The 15,177-nt window shown below is 54.5% G+C and overlaps 1 protein-coding gene and 1 long non-coding RNA gene across 6 annotated transcripts in view; one reads left to right on the top strand and one right to left on the bottom strand.

The window, feature by feature from the left end:
• NRG2 (neuregulin 2) overlaps positions 1-15,177 on the top strand; it is a 179,112-nt gene that overhangs the window by 149,646 nt on the left and 14,289 nt on the right. For 2 of the 5 annotated variants that reach the window (XM_061188244.1, XM_061188243.1), the window contains exons 4-5: positions 6,717-6,837; positions 13,201-13,259. The exons of 1 other annotated variant lie outside the window; for it this stretch is intronic. In XM_061188244.1, the coding sequence (XP_061044227.1) occupies positions 6,717-6,837; positions 13,201-13,259 (180 nt within the window). Of the gene's footprint in view, positions 1-6,716; positions 6,838-12,760; positions 12,838-13,200; positions 13,260-15,177 lie in introns of all 5 variants that reach the window. 2 more of the 5 variants (XM_061188242.1, XM_061188241.1) reach the window with 1 other exon arrangement.
• Positions 1-15,177, bottom strand: part of LOC133089998 (uncharacterized) — a 43,271-nt gene that overhangs the window by 14,602 nt on the left and 13,492 nt on the right. The gene's annotated exons all lie outside the window — the stretch shown is intronic.

Here is a 15,177-nt window from a genome sequence, read left to right as displayed (position 1 = left end):
GCCATGTCTAGCCCGTTTACCTCTCCAGCCCCGGGGCCTTCCACAGTGCCAGGCTCTAGTCAGCACCTGGTAAACATCACAGAAAAGACCACAGACCCTGCTCCAGGGCCTTTCCTGACTCCACGTGGCCCAGCCTGGGCAGGGCTGCAGTGGGGGTACCTCCTGCTCCTCCCAGCCTGTCTCAAGCCTGGGAAAGTGGACCATGCTGGGGCCCAGCATCTGCCACCCCCAGCCAGAGTGGGCATACATTCTCAGATCCACTTTGGATTTGAGGTTGCCTGTTTTATATTTTAAGACTTTCTTGGTTAGAACTGATAAGAACCCAACATAAAACTACCTTGAGGAATTTATTGGTTTTTAAAGCTGAGAAGTCCAGAGGTAGAACTGGCCCTAGACACACAGAGTCCAGGACCTCAGAGCAGCGGTCAGGACGCCCCCTCCCATGGCACGTTGGCCTCTTTTTCTCCTCTTGTGAAGTGGGCTTCTCCCACGTTTAGGGAAGGGATTGGGAAGAGGAGGCCGTGGCTTCAGCTCCAGGTTTCCATCATCCCAGCACCACCCAGGGAAAAGAGATAGCTTTGTCTCTGTTTCCACTTATACAATCACAAGGATGGATTCTGGTCCTGTACCCACTCGGCCCGGTCATGTGCTCAGGGGGATGGGGTGCCATCATCCTTGTCAGGCCCGTTTGTGTGCAGAGGGGACACTGAGAGGCAGAGTACTGTGAGTGATGGCCCTGCCAAAACTACACGGGGGCACTTCCCTAGAGCGGTGCTGGGGGCAGAGGAAGAAGAAAGGGCCGCCATGCCATGAAGGAAACCACAGTAGTGTCCACCGTCGTGAGCCCTTCAGATAAGTCACAGCCCCACCCCACATGTGGGCTCCTGTCAGCCGTCAGTAGCCCCTATTCTGATCAGTTAGGGATCAGACAGTAGAGCTTTGGGATGGGCCCTGAGGGCTCCGTGTCTCTCGTCCCTCCAGCAGACAGGAGAGCGGCATGGCAGAGCTGTGGACAGAGTCAAGAGCTCTGGGCTCATTCCAGCTCTGTCGTGCACCCCTGAGCAAGTTACTCCATTTCCCTAGTCTTCTGTTTTCCCATCTGCGGCTGAGCTAGGTGATCTCTCAGCCCCGTCTCCGACAGTTCTGGGATGCGCAGGTTTTTTGTGTTGAGCCTGACGTCCTGTGCACCTACTGCCGCTGCCACACGTGTACACACTCACACCACACCTCTTCAGCTGCTCTTCAGTCCACGCAGGCAAGAGCCTACCCTTGACGTGGGGAGGTGAACAGGGCCACTGGAGGGGACCAGGAGGTCCCACTGGGAACGTTTTCCCAGGTAGAGATGCTCAGGCTCCTTGTTTACCGGTGGAACCCGGAAGACTGGCAGCAACCCCACCCTGGGGAGGGGGTGGATGGTGGGTGGCGGGCAGCTGTGCCTGCCCCCCTCTGACTCATTCCAAGGTGGGTTGGCTTGGCCCGCCTGGGCCCCAGGGAAGGCAGGGCTACAGGGGTGGGGCGGCCGGAAGAGGGCATGGGAGGGCTGGCAAGGAGCAGTGGCTGCCCAAGGGGCATCACCGCAGCCCTGAAATATGAGCAGAGGTTTTGTCCAGGAGCAAGAGTGCAGGGGGCGCAGTTGCTGGAGCTGGCGGCAGGGGGAGCATCTCCGCAGCATCAGCTCCGTCCCGGCCCCTTGTCTCCTCAGGGCCCCAATACACTCACTCACACCAAGACACTAAGGACTGATAGAGACCTCCTGGGTTTACCCTTCCCAGGTGTTTTTTAATCAGTTTTTGGAGGTGTAATTTACATACCATAAAATTCACTCTTTTTAAAGTATACAGTTCAGTGGGTTGAAGTATATTCAGTTGAATAATCCTTGCCACTAATTCCAAAACATTTTCATCACCTCAGAAAGAAACCCCATGCCCATTAGCAGTCACTCCCCATTTCTCCAGATCAGAGCTGACCCTTCCTGCAGCCACAGCTCTGCCAGCTCACAAGAGACGGCTTTCCCGAGTCGGGTGAGAGGAGGAAGAGTCAGCAAGAAGTTCGTGGTGCTTTTAACAAAACAATCAGCCTGATGTAACCCACTTCTGAGAAACCGGCTTTCTCACCCCCAGGTGAAAGGACTTGGGACTGTCCCGGGGTGGCTGTACCAAGTCCTGGGATATCGGGCTGGGCCTGGCTTTGCCCCAGAGGGCAGGCAGGTGTGACCTGGGGTGTCACAGGATCATGGAAGCCCTGGAGAGGCTTCTGGGCCTGTCCCTTACCTGGGGGCTTAGAAAGGCTAGCTGTTTAATCACAGGTGCACCCATGTGTACTGTCAACTCAAGCCTTCAGCGAGGCCTAACTCAGCAAGACGCTGTTCTGAGTGCTGAGGGGTCACAGTCTTGGCTCCCAAAGTCCCCTCAAATGGCAGGAAGCTAAAACGTGATCTCAAAGCGTCTGCCTGTTCTAACACACTGAAGAGGAAAGACAGGCAACTTAACAACGGGAGAGGGGGCATCCCAGGCAGGCGGGAGGGGAGCCTTACAGGATGAAGAGACACTTGATCTGGGCCTTGAAAGACGAGCAGAGATTTTCTCCAAGAGCAAGGGAGAAAAGCAGTTGCAGTAGCTGGCAGCAGGCAGAGCATCTCTGCAGCATCAGCTTCTTCCCGGCCCATTTTCTCTTCAGAGACCCAATAAACTCACTCACACCAAGACACTAATGGCTGATAGAGGCTTCCTGGGTTTATCCTTCCCAGGTGTTTTCTTTAAATCCCCCCAGCCCTTGGCAACCAGAATCTCCTTTCTGCCGCTATGGATTTACCTATCCTGGACATTTCATATAAATAGAATCACAGAATATGTGGCCTTTCAAGACTGGTTTCTTCCACTTAAAATAATGTTTTCAAGGTTCATCCATGTTGTAGTAGTATCAGTACTTCTTTCCTTTTTGTGGCTGAATAATAATTCCATCTCCTGGGTCTACCACATTGTTTATATATTCATCAACTGAGGTTGTTGCGTCATTCTAGTTGTTTCCGCATTTGGACTATTATGAATAATGCTGCTGTAACATTTGTGTCCAAGTTTTTGTGTGGACATATGTTTTCAGTTCTCTTGGGTATACACCTAGGAGTTGAATTGCTGGGTCATATAGTAAATATGTTTAATTTTTTGAGGAATGACCAGCTGTGTTTCAAAAGGGCTGCACCATTTTACATTCTCACCAGCAAAGTATGGGGGGGGTTCCCATTTCTCCACATCTTCACCACCACTTGTTATTATCCATCTTTTTTTTTTTAAATACAGCCACCTGAGGGGGTGTGAAGTGCTATCTCACGGTGGTTTTGATTTTCATTTCCCTAATGACCTTCCAGGAGTATTTGCATTTAGTAAGAGACAATGCTTTAACCTACAGAAAAGATATCATCATCAGCCAAGGAGACCAGCCTAGACCCTGGGATGGTAGAAGAAGGTACCTTTCTCTCAAGAATCAGATGTCCATTTGCTCATTAGAAATATTTGTAAATATTCGTTAAGCACCTATTACATGTCAAGCGCTGTGCTCGACATTGGGGTTCGTTCACCAGTGAAGCAGACAGACATGGCCTCCGCCCAGATGGAGCTTACATTCTAGTGGAGGAGCTAAGCTTTGGACAGCTAGTAATTGCACAACTAGTCCTTTAATTGTTAGAATAAGCACTACAAGGAGAAGTTACAAAGCTAAGGGAAGGAGTAAAGGAGGAGCCTGAGCAGCCTCTCTGAGACACTGATGTTTTGAAAGTCCTGGATGAGAAGGCACGTGGCCTCTTAGAGGAGCTGGACTAAGCCAGTGGAGTCTGAATATACTGCAAGACAGGGACAGGATATGAAGCAGGAGAGGTGGTTAGGCCCCGATTAGACTTGGGGAGGGGTGGGGGGACTTTATTATGAGTATGAGTGGAAGCCATTGGAGGGTTTTGATAATGGAAGCGATTGATCAATTTACATATTTTAAAGACCACTTTGGTAGCAGCTGCGAAGCGAAAAGGTTAGAGATGAAGGCAAGAATGAGGGCAGAAAGACCAGTGAGGAGGCAATTGTGGCCATCCAAGAAAGAGACCACGAAGGCGGTAGTGAGACATGGACAGAGCCTCAGGAGGAGGTAGGAAGGCAGCCATCGGTGATGGACGGCTAGGGGGACAGAGAATGACCAGAAATCAAAGATGCCCTCTAGGCCTTTGGTTTGTGCTGTCCAGTCATTGAGATGAGCAAGGCTAGAGGAACAAGTGGCTGGGGCAGATGAGTGAGAGCTCAGTTTGGGGTGGCCCGGCACCATCCCCGTGGTGGTATCCAGGGAGTGGCCAAATTCTCCCATTTGGAGGTCATTTGTCATCTTCACATCCCCAAACACGGGAGAACACAGTGAAGAAATACGAATAGGCTGACAAGGGAGCGTGACACATTGCCTTAGGAGCCCATGTGTGCTGGAATAGCACGAATGCACCTCTTCAGTGTGGAAATCTTCTGGCGTGAGCCTTCACCACCAGCAGAGTTGGCTGCCGTGAGCTGGGAGGGCCCTGCCGTCACAGGGGTGGCCTCAAGGTACTTCTTTTTGAGGTGGAAAGGCCTATGGTCACTTCCCTCCACACCTTCTACAACCGGCTCCCCCATTGCCCTCCCTTTGTACCTTTCTGGGGCCCCAGCCTAGTCCCCGTCCTGACATGGTTCTGGCAGCTCTAGGCCATGGATCCCAGATGGGGCCCTGTCTTCCCTCAGGAGTCGTCCTCTGCCTCCCAAGGCCTCAGTGAGCACAGACGTGCATGCAGACAGGCCCAAGCTTGCGGCTGTGGTCCTGCCAACCATCCTCGCTCCTGCCCGCTGCGCATGCAGCCCAGCGTTGGGCAGGTTCCTCCACCCCTGGCTGCAGAGGGCATCAAGCTGGCCTGAGATTTCTCTGGCTTGGCCAAGGCCCATGAGAGGACTCAGGCCCGTGGTCCACATCGTGTTGGCATTCGTCTTCCCGTCAAGCCTTGGTGCTAACGTGTTCTTACATGAGGGACCAGGTGCCTGGTGAGAATGCTCAGCCAGACATTAGGAGCCCTGAGGCCTTGTTACAACACACACTGGACTCTGGAAGGCCCTTCCCTGCTCTCTTTCCTCACTCCTCCTTGGCAATGTAACCGAAGGGCAGGACAACCTCTAGGGTCCTCCCGGCAATGAGATTTTATAACTCATAGGCGTGGTCACCTCAGCTGTTTGTCTTCTCTGTCCTTTTCTTAGTTCCCTGGGTCTCACTGACCCAGAAGCATGTGGGTCCCAGCCTTGTGTGGGGTTGAGCAGAGGTGGGAGACGTCAGCAGGGGTGGAGCTCGAGGATGCCAGACTAGCAGCAGGCATGATGTGGAGGGAAGGTGGGAGCTGGCCCTACCCGCTGGGTTTTATCAGCGAGCTTCTCAGACATATACAGAGGCAGAGCTGTGTATACACTCCCAGTCCCGTGCTCCATCTGTCTCCCCACACGTCTAAACACTCAGGGCGCCAAGTGCCTGCCCTCCTCCTCCTCCTCTCATCCCCCCACTTACTTCGGGGGATGGTGGAGACTCAGTACCCCTGAGGAGACAGGACCGGCCAAGGTAGGATGGGCCACCTCAGTCAGGAGGCCACTGCTGGGTGGGCATGAGAGGCCCTCAGAGCCACAGAAGCTGAGGGGGGAGCAGGAACCGGTTTCTAGCTGCCCAGTATGGATACACAGCCTAAGAGGTTAGCTAACAGATAAAGACTGAAATTTGGGGCAAGAATTTTCACTTGAAACCAGGCTTCTGGATGCCATCCCATAGGGGAGCAGTGCTTTTGTGATTTTCACTTATCAAATGAATGTGATCCATCAGGTGTGCAGTCTGGGTTAGCAGCCTTGAAGCCCAGTCTTGCTGTCACCTAGTTTCCACATCCCAGCTGTCCCCCAGCCCTCTCCCCAGCAACATGAAGCCCCGGATTTATGGCCTGGGCTGTCCAAGGCCTGGAGGCTCCCTCCAGAGGCAACAGCTGACCGGGTGGGGGAGGTGGAGGCCGCCTGGTGAGGGAGGACATGAAGGCGGCCCTGGATGCTTATGGAGACGCGCATAGCGGCCTTTGTAGCATTTCTGGGCGGCTTGGCCCAACTCTGGGACCAAGGGGGGAGAGACGGAAGCTAGGGTTCTCCCCACATGTCCCTAGATCGCAGAAAATTACAGTGTCCAAAAAGGTGCCATTCCCCTCAAAGCCCAGCTCCCTGTAATCACGCCCTGGTCCATGAGAGCCCCAGCAGTGCAGACAGATATAAATGTCTCCTCCCTGAACCCCTGTGACTTGCCCCCCACGTAAGACATGGTGCCTCATCCACCTGCAGCGGAGCCCCCAGAAAGGCAAGCAGGCAGGCAGGCAGGCAAGCAGCAGAGGTGGGCCCTTATGCCAGAAGATGGAGCAGTTTCTGCTAGCCTCTCATCCCCTCCAAAAAAAGAAAATCTTCCCAGCCTTTGAAGGTTTGCCTGGAGCGAGGGTGCAAGGTGGTGCTGGGCAGATGGTCCGAGCTCACGATGGCCTCCCCTTGGCCTTGTTGGTGACCTGGGAGGGACCACCAGACCTTTCCCCCACCCCAGCCATTCCTACAGTCTCTGATCGTGCAGCTTTGAGATGGGCCATGAAGGAGGTGATTCCTGGGGCCCAGAGGTGGTCTCAGTGGGTCACCGGCACGTGTCTCTCGTACCTCCAGTGAGCACTACCCTATCATCCTGGTCGGGGCACGCCCGCAAGTGCAACGAGACAGCCAAGTCCTATTGTGTCAACGGAGGCGTCTGCTACTACATCGAGGGCATCAACCAGCTCTCCTGCAAGTAAGTCACCAGTGGGGGCAGGCATGGGGGCAAGAGCCGGGGGAGAGAGGCTGGGGCAGAAGTGGAGGGCTCTAGGAAAAGTGAGCTTCAAGATACTAATAAGGGGTCTCCAAGGGGTGTAGACAGGGAGGTTTGCCCCACTTCCTAGCCCTTTCCTGGAATACAGGGAGATGTAAGCTCTAAAGGGCTCAGGGCTTCTGCAGTCCCAGTTTCCCAGGTCCCTACCCACCCCATCTTCCAACGTCCACCCTTTCACCAACACCTTCTAGGGAGATGGCGAGACCAGTCTATGCCCGGGGCACTGGATTCTCTCTCTCTCTCTCTCTTCCCCTCCCCATCTCTCAGCAACTTTCCAAACTTTGTTCTGATGAACATTGCCCAGGGTGCATCTTCCCCAGCAGTGAGGAGCCTGGCAGGGTCAGGTAGGGCACACGTCCCAGAGCCATTGCTAGCTGAGCTCTGCTCTTATAGCCTTGAGGGAAGAAGAGGGCTCTGCCCCCAGTGCTCACCTCAGGACCTGGCTCTTCTCCCTGCCCAGCAGGACCCCAGTGCCCAGATATGCCCTGGCTGCTGCCTGTGCCACTTCAGTCCCTAGCCCCTCTCTGGGGAGTGAAGGGCCACCAGCAAGGACATCACTCTGGGTGTGGCTGAGTGGGGGAGGTCAGGGTTGAGGAAAAGCTCATGTTGGGACTCTGCCTCCCCCTAAGAGCTGCCCCGAAGGAACTCCCAGGAGCTGAGGACCCCCTGCTCCCCACCCTTAGCAAACAGGATAGGTGGGAGCACAGTGATCAGGGAGGGCTTGTTCAGGCCCAGCCACATCTTCTGGGAGCCGGGCCCCCACTGCCCCCTTGACAGATTCTCTGGTGGGTGAGCAAGGAACAGGTAGGGGAGCTTGGTGAGGGCAGCACAGGTTCTGGCCGGATCCTGAGTAGAGGGAGGGAGGCCTAGTTCACAACTTTGGGTTTCAAAGCAGCCCAAGCCTAGGTGTGCCAAAGCTGCCCCACTGCCATGGCATCTGGGCAAGGGCCAGCAGAGTACTGATGAAGATTCACGGAGAGAGGCGTTTGCCCTCCCCACAGATAAGGTCAGATTCAGCGCTCCTCAGCTTTCCTGCCTTTGGCCTCCAGCTCCAGAGCTGCATCTCCCTCCTGACTACAGCCTTGGCCAAAGACCCCTCCACCTCACAGCGTGATAACGAGGGGCCACACCTCCTTCATGCCCTCCCCTCAGTGCTGGGTGAGCTGAGCCTGGACTGCCAGGCACACCTGTGCCTCTTGCTCCAGCTGGCCTCCTTTGCCAGCATCCACCTCGGCTCCACCTTTCACCTGCTGCCATCCGCCTTCCAGCCTCCCCCATCCTGAATCTCAAGGGACAGTCCCAAAAGCAACAGCAGGTCCCCCAGGGAAGTTCTCAGTCCAGACGCAGCCCCTCATCCTTCCTCTCTTTCTGCCTCTAGGAAGCTGCCACATTAGTGGCCACAGACCCTGGGGAACATTCTAGCCTTGAAAATGCTCTGAGCACTTTGGAGTAGATCTATAGAAATGCATAAGCGTTCTGGAATACCTCACAGAGATGGGCCAGCCCTGGACCCCTTCTTCTTGTCCCCCACAACAAACACATACACACCAGGCCTCTCTTCTTCCCTAGCCCCTCGGATCCCAGAACCTTGAAGGGATCCAGCATTGTCACTGGCTCCAGACAGAAAAGGTTTCAGCCACCCAGGACAGGTGTCGGGGCTGAGGAGGGCCATGGGACCCAGGACTCCAGTGCCAGAGTTTAGTGTGGGAAAGAGTAGTGAGCTATAGGATTCCCAGGGGGCCCTGCCAGCAAGGCTGTACCCCTAGGACTTTCTGGGTCCCGCCCAGCTAAGTCTGAGAGGAGCAGAGGGCAGGAGCCTGAGCCACTGTGAAGATGCTGTCCTGTTTCCCCTCTCCACCAGGGCAACTGGGGTTCACTGCTTAGAACCTGAGCTTGGTACCCAGAACCACCACCTCCCCATCTCAGCCTGTCCTGGGTCAGCCCCAGCCAGGGCTCCTGGAACCAACTTCCCTGATGCCCTGAGCCCTCAGGGGAGAGGGGCATCCCTGGCGGGGATTGCAATCAGGAGGGCAGGTCCTCAGAGCTGTGCTGGAGAAGGGCAGGGGGGAGGGGGGCAGGGCAGAACCCAGAGGCCATTCTGGGGGTGGGTGAGCTGGGAGGGAAGTGGGGTAGGCCTCTTGGGGTTCCTGATGACACCCTGAATGGAATGCATGGAATAAAAAGGAAAGAACTTAGGAAACGGAACTCACGTCGTACCATCTGTGCTGTTTGTTTACTTTTTATTTTGATTTTTTTGCATTTCCGCTTAGCTTGGATAATGAAACTAGACTGGTCAGTTTCATTCCAGTTTCTACAAAAATCAGTTTTCCTTCCTGGTTTTCTGACACTTGTTGTTGTGTATTGGTTCAGAGCCCTGCGGGGAGTGTTGGAAAGCAGGCACACTCCGTCCCTCCTGTTTTTCTAGAATTCAGAGCCGAAAGAAACAGTGTCACTGATACTGAATTTTGTTTTAAAAAAGGAAAGCTTAGGGGGATTTGAAAACGGGGGTCCAAATCAAGGTGACCGCCTCCTGTCTGGGTCAGACAGGGGCCTCTGCACTTCCTCTTGCTGCTTTCTCCTCTTCTCTCCGTGTTTTTATAGAGCACGGTTGGTGCGTGACTCTTGGGGACTGGTTCAGGGGATGATGACAGAACAAGACTCTCTTTCCAGCCCTGTGCACATACCAGTGGCATGCCTCCCTTTCCCATCAGCTCACCCCCCCATCCCCTCTGCTCCCATGTCCAGGTGATTTCCCCCATCCCATGCCCATCTGCCTGCTCATCCTCTCCACCCACACCCCTCATGAGGCCAGAGACCCTTCACTCCGTCCAGTGCCCGGGGCACACCCTCATCCTTCATCCTCCCTCTCCCCTGGGTGAGGGCAGCACACATGGCATTATCCCCAGGCTACCAAAAGGAGAAACTGAGGCCCGGGGGGTGGGGTGGGAAAACGGGGAGGCAGAGTCCCAGCCTGTCACCCCAGATGCAGCCCGTGGGCTCTCCTCTCTGCCCCTCTCTCACCCCTGCTCTTCTCCAGCCCTGAGCACAGACCTTCCCGTAGTCAAGGATAACAGCTTGGGGGGAAGGGCTGGGAAGCCTGTTACCTGCCACTCCTCCTAATCTGTCCCGTGTCCCTGAAACTCAGGGGGTCAATCCCTGTTTGAGTGGGAACTCACTACCAGCCAGCCACCCACGCCAAGTTCAGGCCCTGCTCCTGGTCGATAGGCTAATGTAGCCTGTACCCTGTTACCAGGTCCTGGCAGCAGGGTAGAGAGGCTGTAGGCCCACCCCAAGAGCCTTCCCTAGGGAAGCCCCAGCCTCCTGGACGTGGCTCATCCTCACCAAGCAGGGCTAACGAGAGAACAGGAGTGTCCAAAAGCCCCATGAAAGGAGCCAGTGCCTGAGGAGCAGCACAGGTGTTAGTCCTCCCAGCCCCGTGCAGTGCCCATCCCCCCCCCACCTTCTCCTTTGTTCAGCTAGTGGGCACTTTCCCAGGGCAGGAAGGTTAGGACTATATCGCACAACTCCAGGGGGCTTGTTCGTGTTGTACACGGTGTCCACAGCACCACCTGGAGGTGTGCAACTCTGTGGCCACGAATAATACGAGGATAGAGTCGGGGTAGTCCAGGCTGGGTGTGGGGCCGGGAACGCAGGGATGTGCTCAATTATCCTCCGTCTCCAAGAGCCACAGGAAAGCATCCTGACTCTCAGCAGCGGGAATAAATTCCCCTCTGTCCCCTCCTGCCCTTGCACTCCCCCATTTTCTCTTACACACACACACAGGTTTTTCCTGTCTCCAGGAGCCAGGCTAATCTTAGACACTGGACACAGTCAAGCCTATCTCTTTCTTATTCCTGATTGCAAGAGTCATTTTGGCAACGTCCTGGGTCTTTATCGTCCACCCCCAACGATGCTGCTGCTTGAAAAGCCACTCCTGCGCCTCTAGTCCCATCCCAAGTGGAATCAGTTTCTGAGAGCTGAGGAAGAAGGGCTGAGCCTGAGTGGAGCTGGTCAGAAAGCCATAGCCACTGCCTCCATTTTCCTGGGCTGGGATGACTGGGGACGAGGGCGAGGGGTCAGAAAAGGACGTATTGACAAAGTTGTAGCCTCCTCCTCCGAGCCACCCTGTTCAACAGGATGAGCGTGCATCAGCTTCACGTGCAGGCTCTCACCCTTCTCCAGACACACTTCCCCCGCTCCACTACCATTCATTAGCCAGGCATACCTGCACACACACTGCCCCAGCTACAAGGCCCAGCCTCCTGCCTCCCCTGAGGGAGACACAGTAAGGCCCAGAGAGACTCCAGCTATCTGCTCATCAACCACTCCCAATCCTCCAGGCTAGATTGGAGGCCACAGGGTTTTTGTGAGGGTCTGTCACAGTCAATCGCCATCACCCCCTATAATTTCAAGGGGCTACTGATGGTTGGTATACACTAGAATGCTAGGGTACATTCACCTCTTGGGGAAGTTTACTGATTAAGGTCATTGACCTGTTACTGAGGGGACGCTGGTGATGGGCTTAGCTAATTTCCTAATTTAGAAGAGGCAGAAGAGCATAGACCCATCTTTGAGTAGGGGGTGGTGCGGGAGGGTCAGTCTGGCCCTATCTGTAAGCTTCCCTTAAGTACCTGGCCTTGCTGGGGTTCAGAAGAGAGTACAAGGGCTGGGCATGTCTCCCAGAAATCTACAAGACAGGGACTTGAGGGGAGAGTGGCAGCCAGGGAGCAGAAGGAAGTGGACCTTGGGGGTTAAGGACAAGGTCAGGGAGATGCGAGTGGGTGGTTCTCTGCAGGAGGCAACGTGGGAGAATGAACTCCCGCTCGAGCCAGGCAGTGATGGAGGAGCAGGTCATGGGGAAAGGGCAGGTGTCCCAGGCAGCCAGTTGGCCCCCTGATGCGGAACAGGCTTCAGCCCCGCCCCCACCCCGCCATCGTGATTCTTGCCACCTGAGGCCAGATGCCCCACACCTGCCCTCAGCCCGCCAGCTTTGGGATGCCGGTAATTCAGGCTTCTCTCCACCCTCACCTGTTCCCCATAAGCTTTTCCCGTGTATATTGCTCTAGGGCAGCCTTCCCCAAACCGTATGTTCACAAGGATTCCTCAAAAAACAACTTCCAAGGTCAAATAAATTTGGAACATAGTGGAAAGTTCAGCTCTTTCCTCCTACAGAACTTTTCATAGCCTTTCATGTGCTAGCGTGCACTGCAACTCTACAAGGAAGCCTGGGAATGGATTTCCTAAACTTACTTGGCCACAGAACCCTCTTTGAAAGAACAGATGAGACATCTCCAAGGCCCCTTTTGCTGTAGGCACACAGTCTGGGAACAGCATTCCCAAGTTCTCCTTTGAGCTTTCTGGGGTCTGTTTCATGGATGAGAAAACCTGCCCAGGGCCCTGGAGAGAACCCTTTGGTAGGGCTTGGAAGGAATGGCTCCCCAGAACTTGGTATTCCAGAAGACTCCCAGCCCCCCAGCCTACTGACTGCCTGGCACCAAGGGTCTACAATCCTGGCTTCACGGGGCCCCAGGCAGGTCAGAAGGGAAGTCTCAATGACCATTAGGACCTTTAGGCAGTAAGTTCCCAATTTCCCCACGCTGCTTCCCCAAATCATCTTCTTCCCTCCCCCTCCCCCGCTTCCCCACCACCTGGAGCCACATCTATTAGAGAGATTTTGAAGATTTCCGAGCCCCCCACCCAGCCCTGACTCCAGCCCCTTCAGCAACGAGTATGCCCCAGCGCTCGACTTGGTTTTCTCATTCATCACTGTGCACTTTGATTTCTAACCTAAGCCTCGCGGATGATGCCAGTTTGTTCTGTGATTTTTCCCCTTTTCCTTCTCCAGATGTCCAAACGGATTCTTCGGACAGAGATGTTTGGAGAAACTGCCTTTGCGATTGTACATGCCAGATCCTAAGCAAAGTATGTTTGAAGATACAAACACGAGTCCCTGCTCCTTAGAAAGCTTCCGGGTGCAGTCCCCCCCCACTCCTCACCCCGTTGTAGGACATAGGGCCAGGGGTGTTGGTTGTTTTGATCTTTGGCTGTTTTGTTTCTTTTTTGTATTTTGGTTTGTTAGTTCTTTTGTTTTGCTTTTTCATTTTTGGCCTAATCCTTGGGTTTAAAGTTCAGGGCTGCAGGTAAGGGGCAGAGTGGCGAGGCCGGTACAAATGGTAACAGTGGCAAGGAACCCAGCTGGCATTGGCAGGAGCCCGTGCCGGGGTGTTGCAATGCCTATGTCTTGCTATCCTGGCTCTCTCTTTCTGGTTTTCTTTCTTTTGGTAGGTGTCCTGTGGGATACACCGGGGACAGGTGTCAGCAGTTCGCAATGGTCAACTTCTCCAGTATGTCTCTTTCTTCTATTTCTTTCCTTCCCTGGTAACTGACAGTTCTTCCCCCACCCTACCCCCCACCCCGTGGGAAGGATGGGGCCTTGCTTAGAGAGATTGGGGTGGGCCGGGAAACGCGGGGGGCTGTCCTAGGCTCCTCTCAGTCCTCATCAGAAGCCTGTGCGCGTTACTGAACCAAACTTGGGTCCCCTACGCCAAACACGCAGCAAAGCTAACCTACTAAACAGGATAGAGGTAAAAGAAAGAACAGCGCTAGTTGTAAGGTGTGAAGCAAAGAATACGAGGGGCTCATGGGAAGGGTTTTTAAAGACTGTGGGAGGGTGGGGTCACGAGGTGCGTGATCAGCTCATGCTCAGTCCTCTGATTGGTTGATGGTGAGGTAACAGGGTGATGTTTCAGGAATCTCAATCATCAACCTTCTGGTTCCAATCAGCCTAGGGCTGGGGGTGGTCATCATGTAGTTAACTTCTAACACCTGGTGGGGTTTTAGTATCTGCAAAACAACTCAAGGATATACCAAAGGTCCTTGACTTTGTTTTATGGCTAAACTCTTAGTATTTTGTCTCATTTGTTTTCCTTTGTTTCTGCATTTTCTCACTTCTCTGATTAAATCTGCTCTTTGGAACTCCAGGAGAAAGGCCTAGGAGGCTAAAGCTTTTCTACAAACAAGAGGCAGGGGTCACTGGGGGGTCTTTCCTGGGGAAGCACCTGCAGGGTCCTGCTCGGTTTCACACAGAGGAAACTGATACACCCCCTGCCTCATGGTGCTGTACTGCCTGGTCGCAGTAACACTGAATTCTCTCTGCAGCTGCTCAGAGCCAGGCTCAGGCCTCTTCACCACTGGGGTCAGGCAGCCTGGCCAGGATGGGAAGAAGCATTTGCAGAGCCCTCACCTGCCTCTGAGAGCCTGCCTGAGGATGTCAGGCTGTTGGTGGGGCCAGGCAATGAGTGTGTGCACATGTGTGCTCGTGTGTTTGAGAGAAACAAGTTCTCAGAAAGCCTGCCTTTCCATCTGGCCAGAGTGTCTTTTGGTTTGATTTGGGGTGATGGGGGAGAGTGGGGAAGGGGGATTGAGGGAAAACAGGTCCCAGGGCAGTGGTTTCCATGAAGACCAGAGACATCTGTGCAACTAGATGTTGGAGTAGGGGTGAGGGTTGCCACAAATACTAAGGCATAGAGGGAAGAAGGAATCAAGGGGTAACTGGTGACTCTCTCCAGGCCCTCTCTGGTCTCAGTCCCCATCCAGGACTTCATTCCCTTCCTTTCTTCCATCTCTGAAGTTGGAGCTTTCTGGTTTGCACAGTCTGCAGAGAAAAGTGTGACCCCTGGAGCTGAAAGATGAGGCCCTGTGGTGTGTTTTATTGGGGGCTGGGAGCAGTGCCTTCAAGTGCCATCAGGTGGAGGTGGAGCAGAGCAGAAAGCCACAGGCTGGCCATGGACTGCATTTGGGGCCCAGCGGTCCACTGGCCTGCAAGGCGGGACCGTGTCCCCCATCCTCCAGAGCACGCTAGGCCCCTGCTCGCCCCACCACCCACCTCCTCCTCTCCAGGGAGGACAGATGGGTCCCATGAGGAATTAGAACTAGATTGATGGTGCCTGGGCATGAAGAGGCCGAGGGAGGGACCCAGGGGGCCATTTAGGTAGCCCTTAGAGAAAAGGGGTTTGGGGCTCAGGGTAGAGAAAGGAGCCTTCCGATCCTTCTCAGACCACAGCACAAAAGCCTAGACATTCCCTGCACAGGAACCTGGAAGCCAAGATTTGAAGAGGAGGGGCACCAGGGAGGTCGGGGCTGGGCAGCCCAGGTGGTCAACTCTCTTAATAGAGTGTTGGGGGCAGTGCTGTCCTCAGGCCCCTCCCATTGGAGGCCAGGGAGGAAGGCCATGGGGATAAGAACAGAGCCTGTGGGCACGTG

Source organism: Eubalaena glacialis, chromosome 4 (assembly GCF_028564815.1).
Source record: "Eubalaena glacialis isolate mEubGla1 chromosome 4, mEubGla1.1.hap2.+ XY, whole genome shotgun sequence".
In the NCBI taxonomy this organism is placed as follows: Eukaryota; Metazoa; Chordata; class Mammalia; order Artiodactyla; family Balaenidae; genus Eubalaena; species Eubalaena glacialis.
Note: the sequence above shows the minus strand (reverse complement) of the source record. Positions and strands in the feature narration are given on the sequence as shown.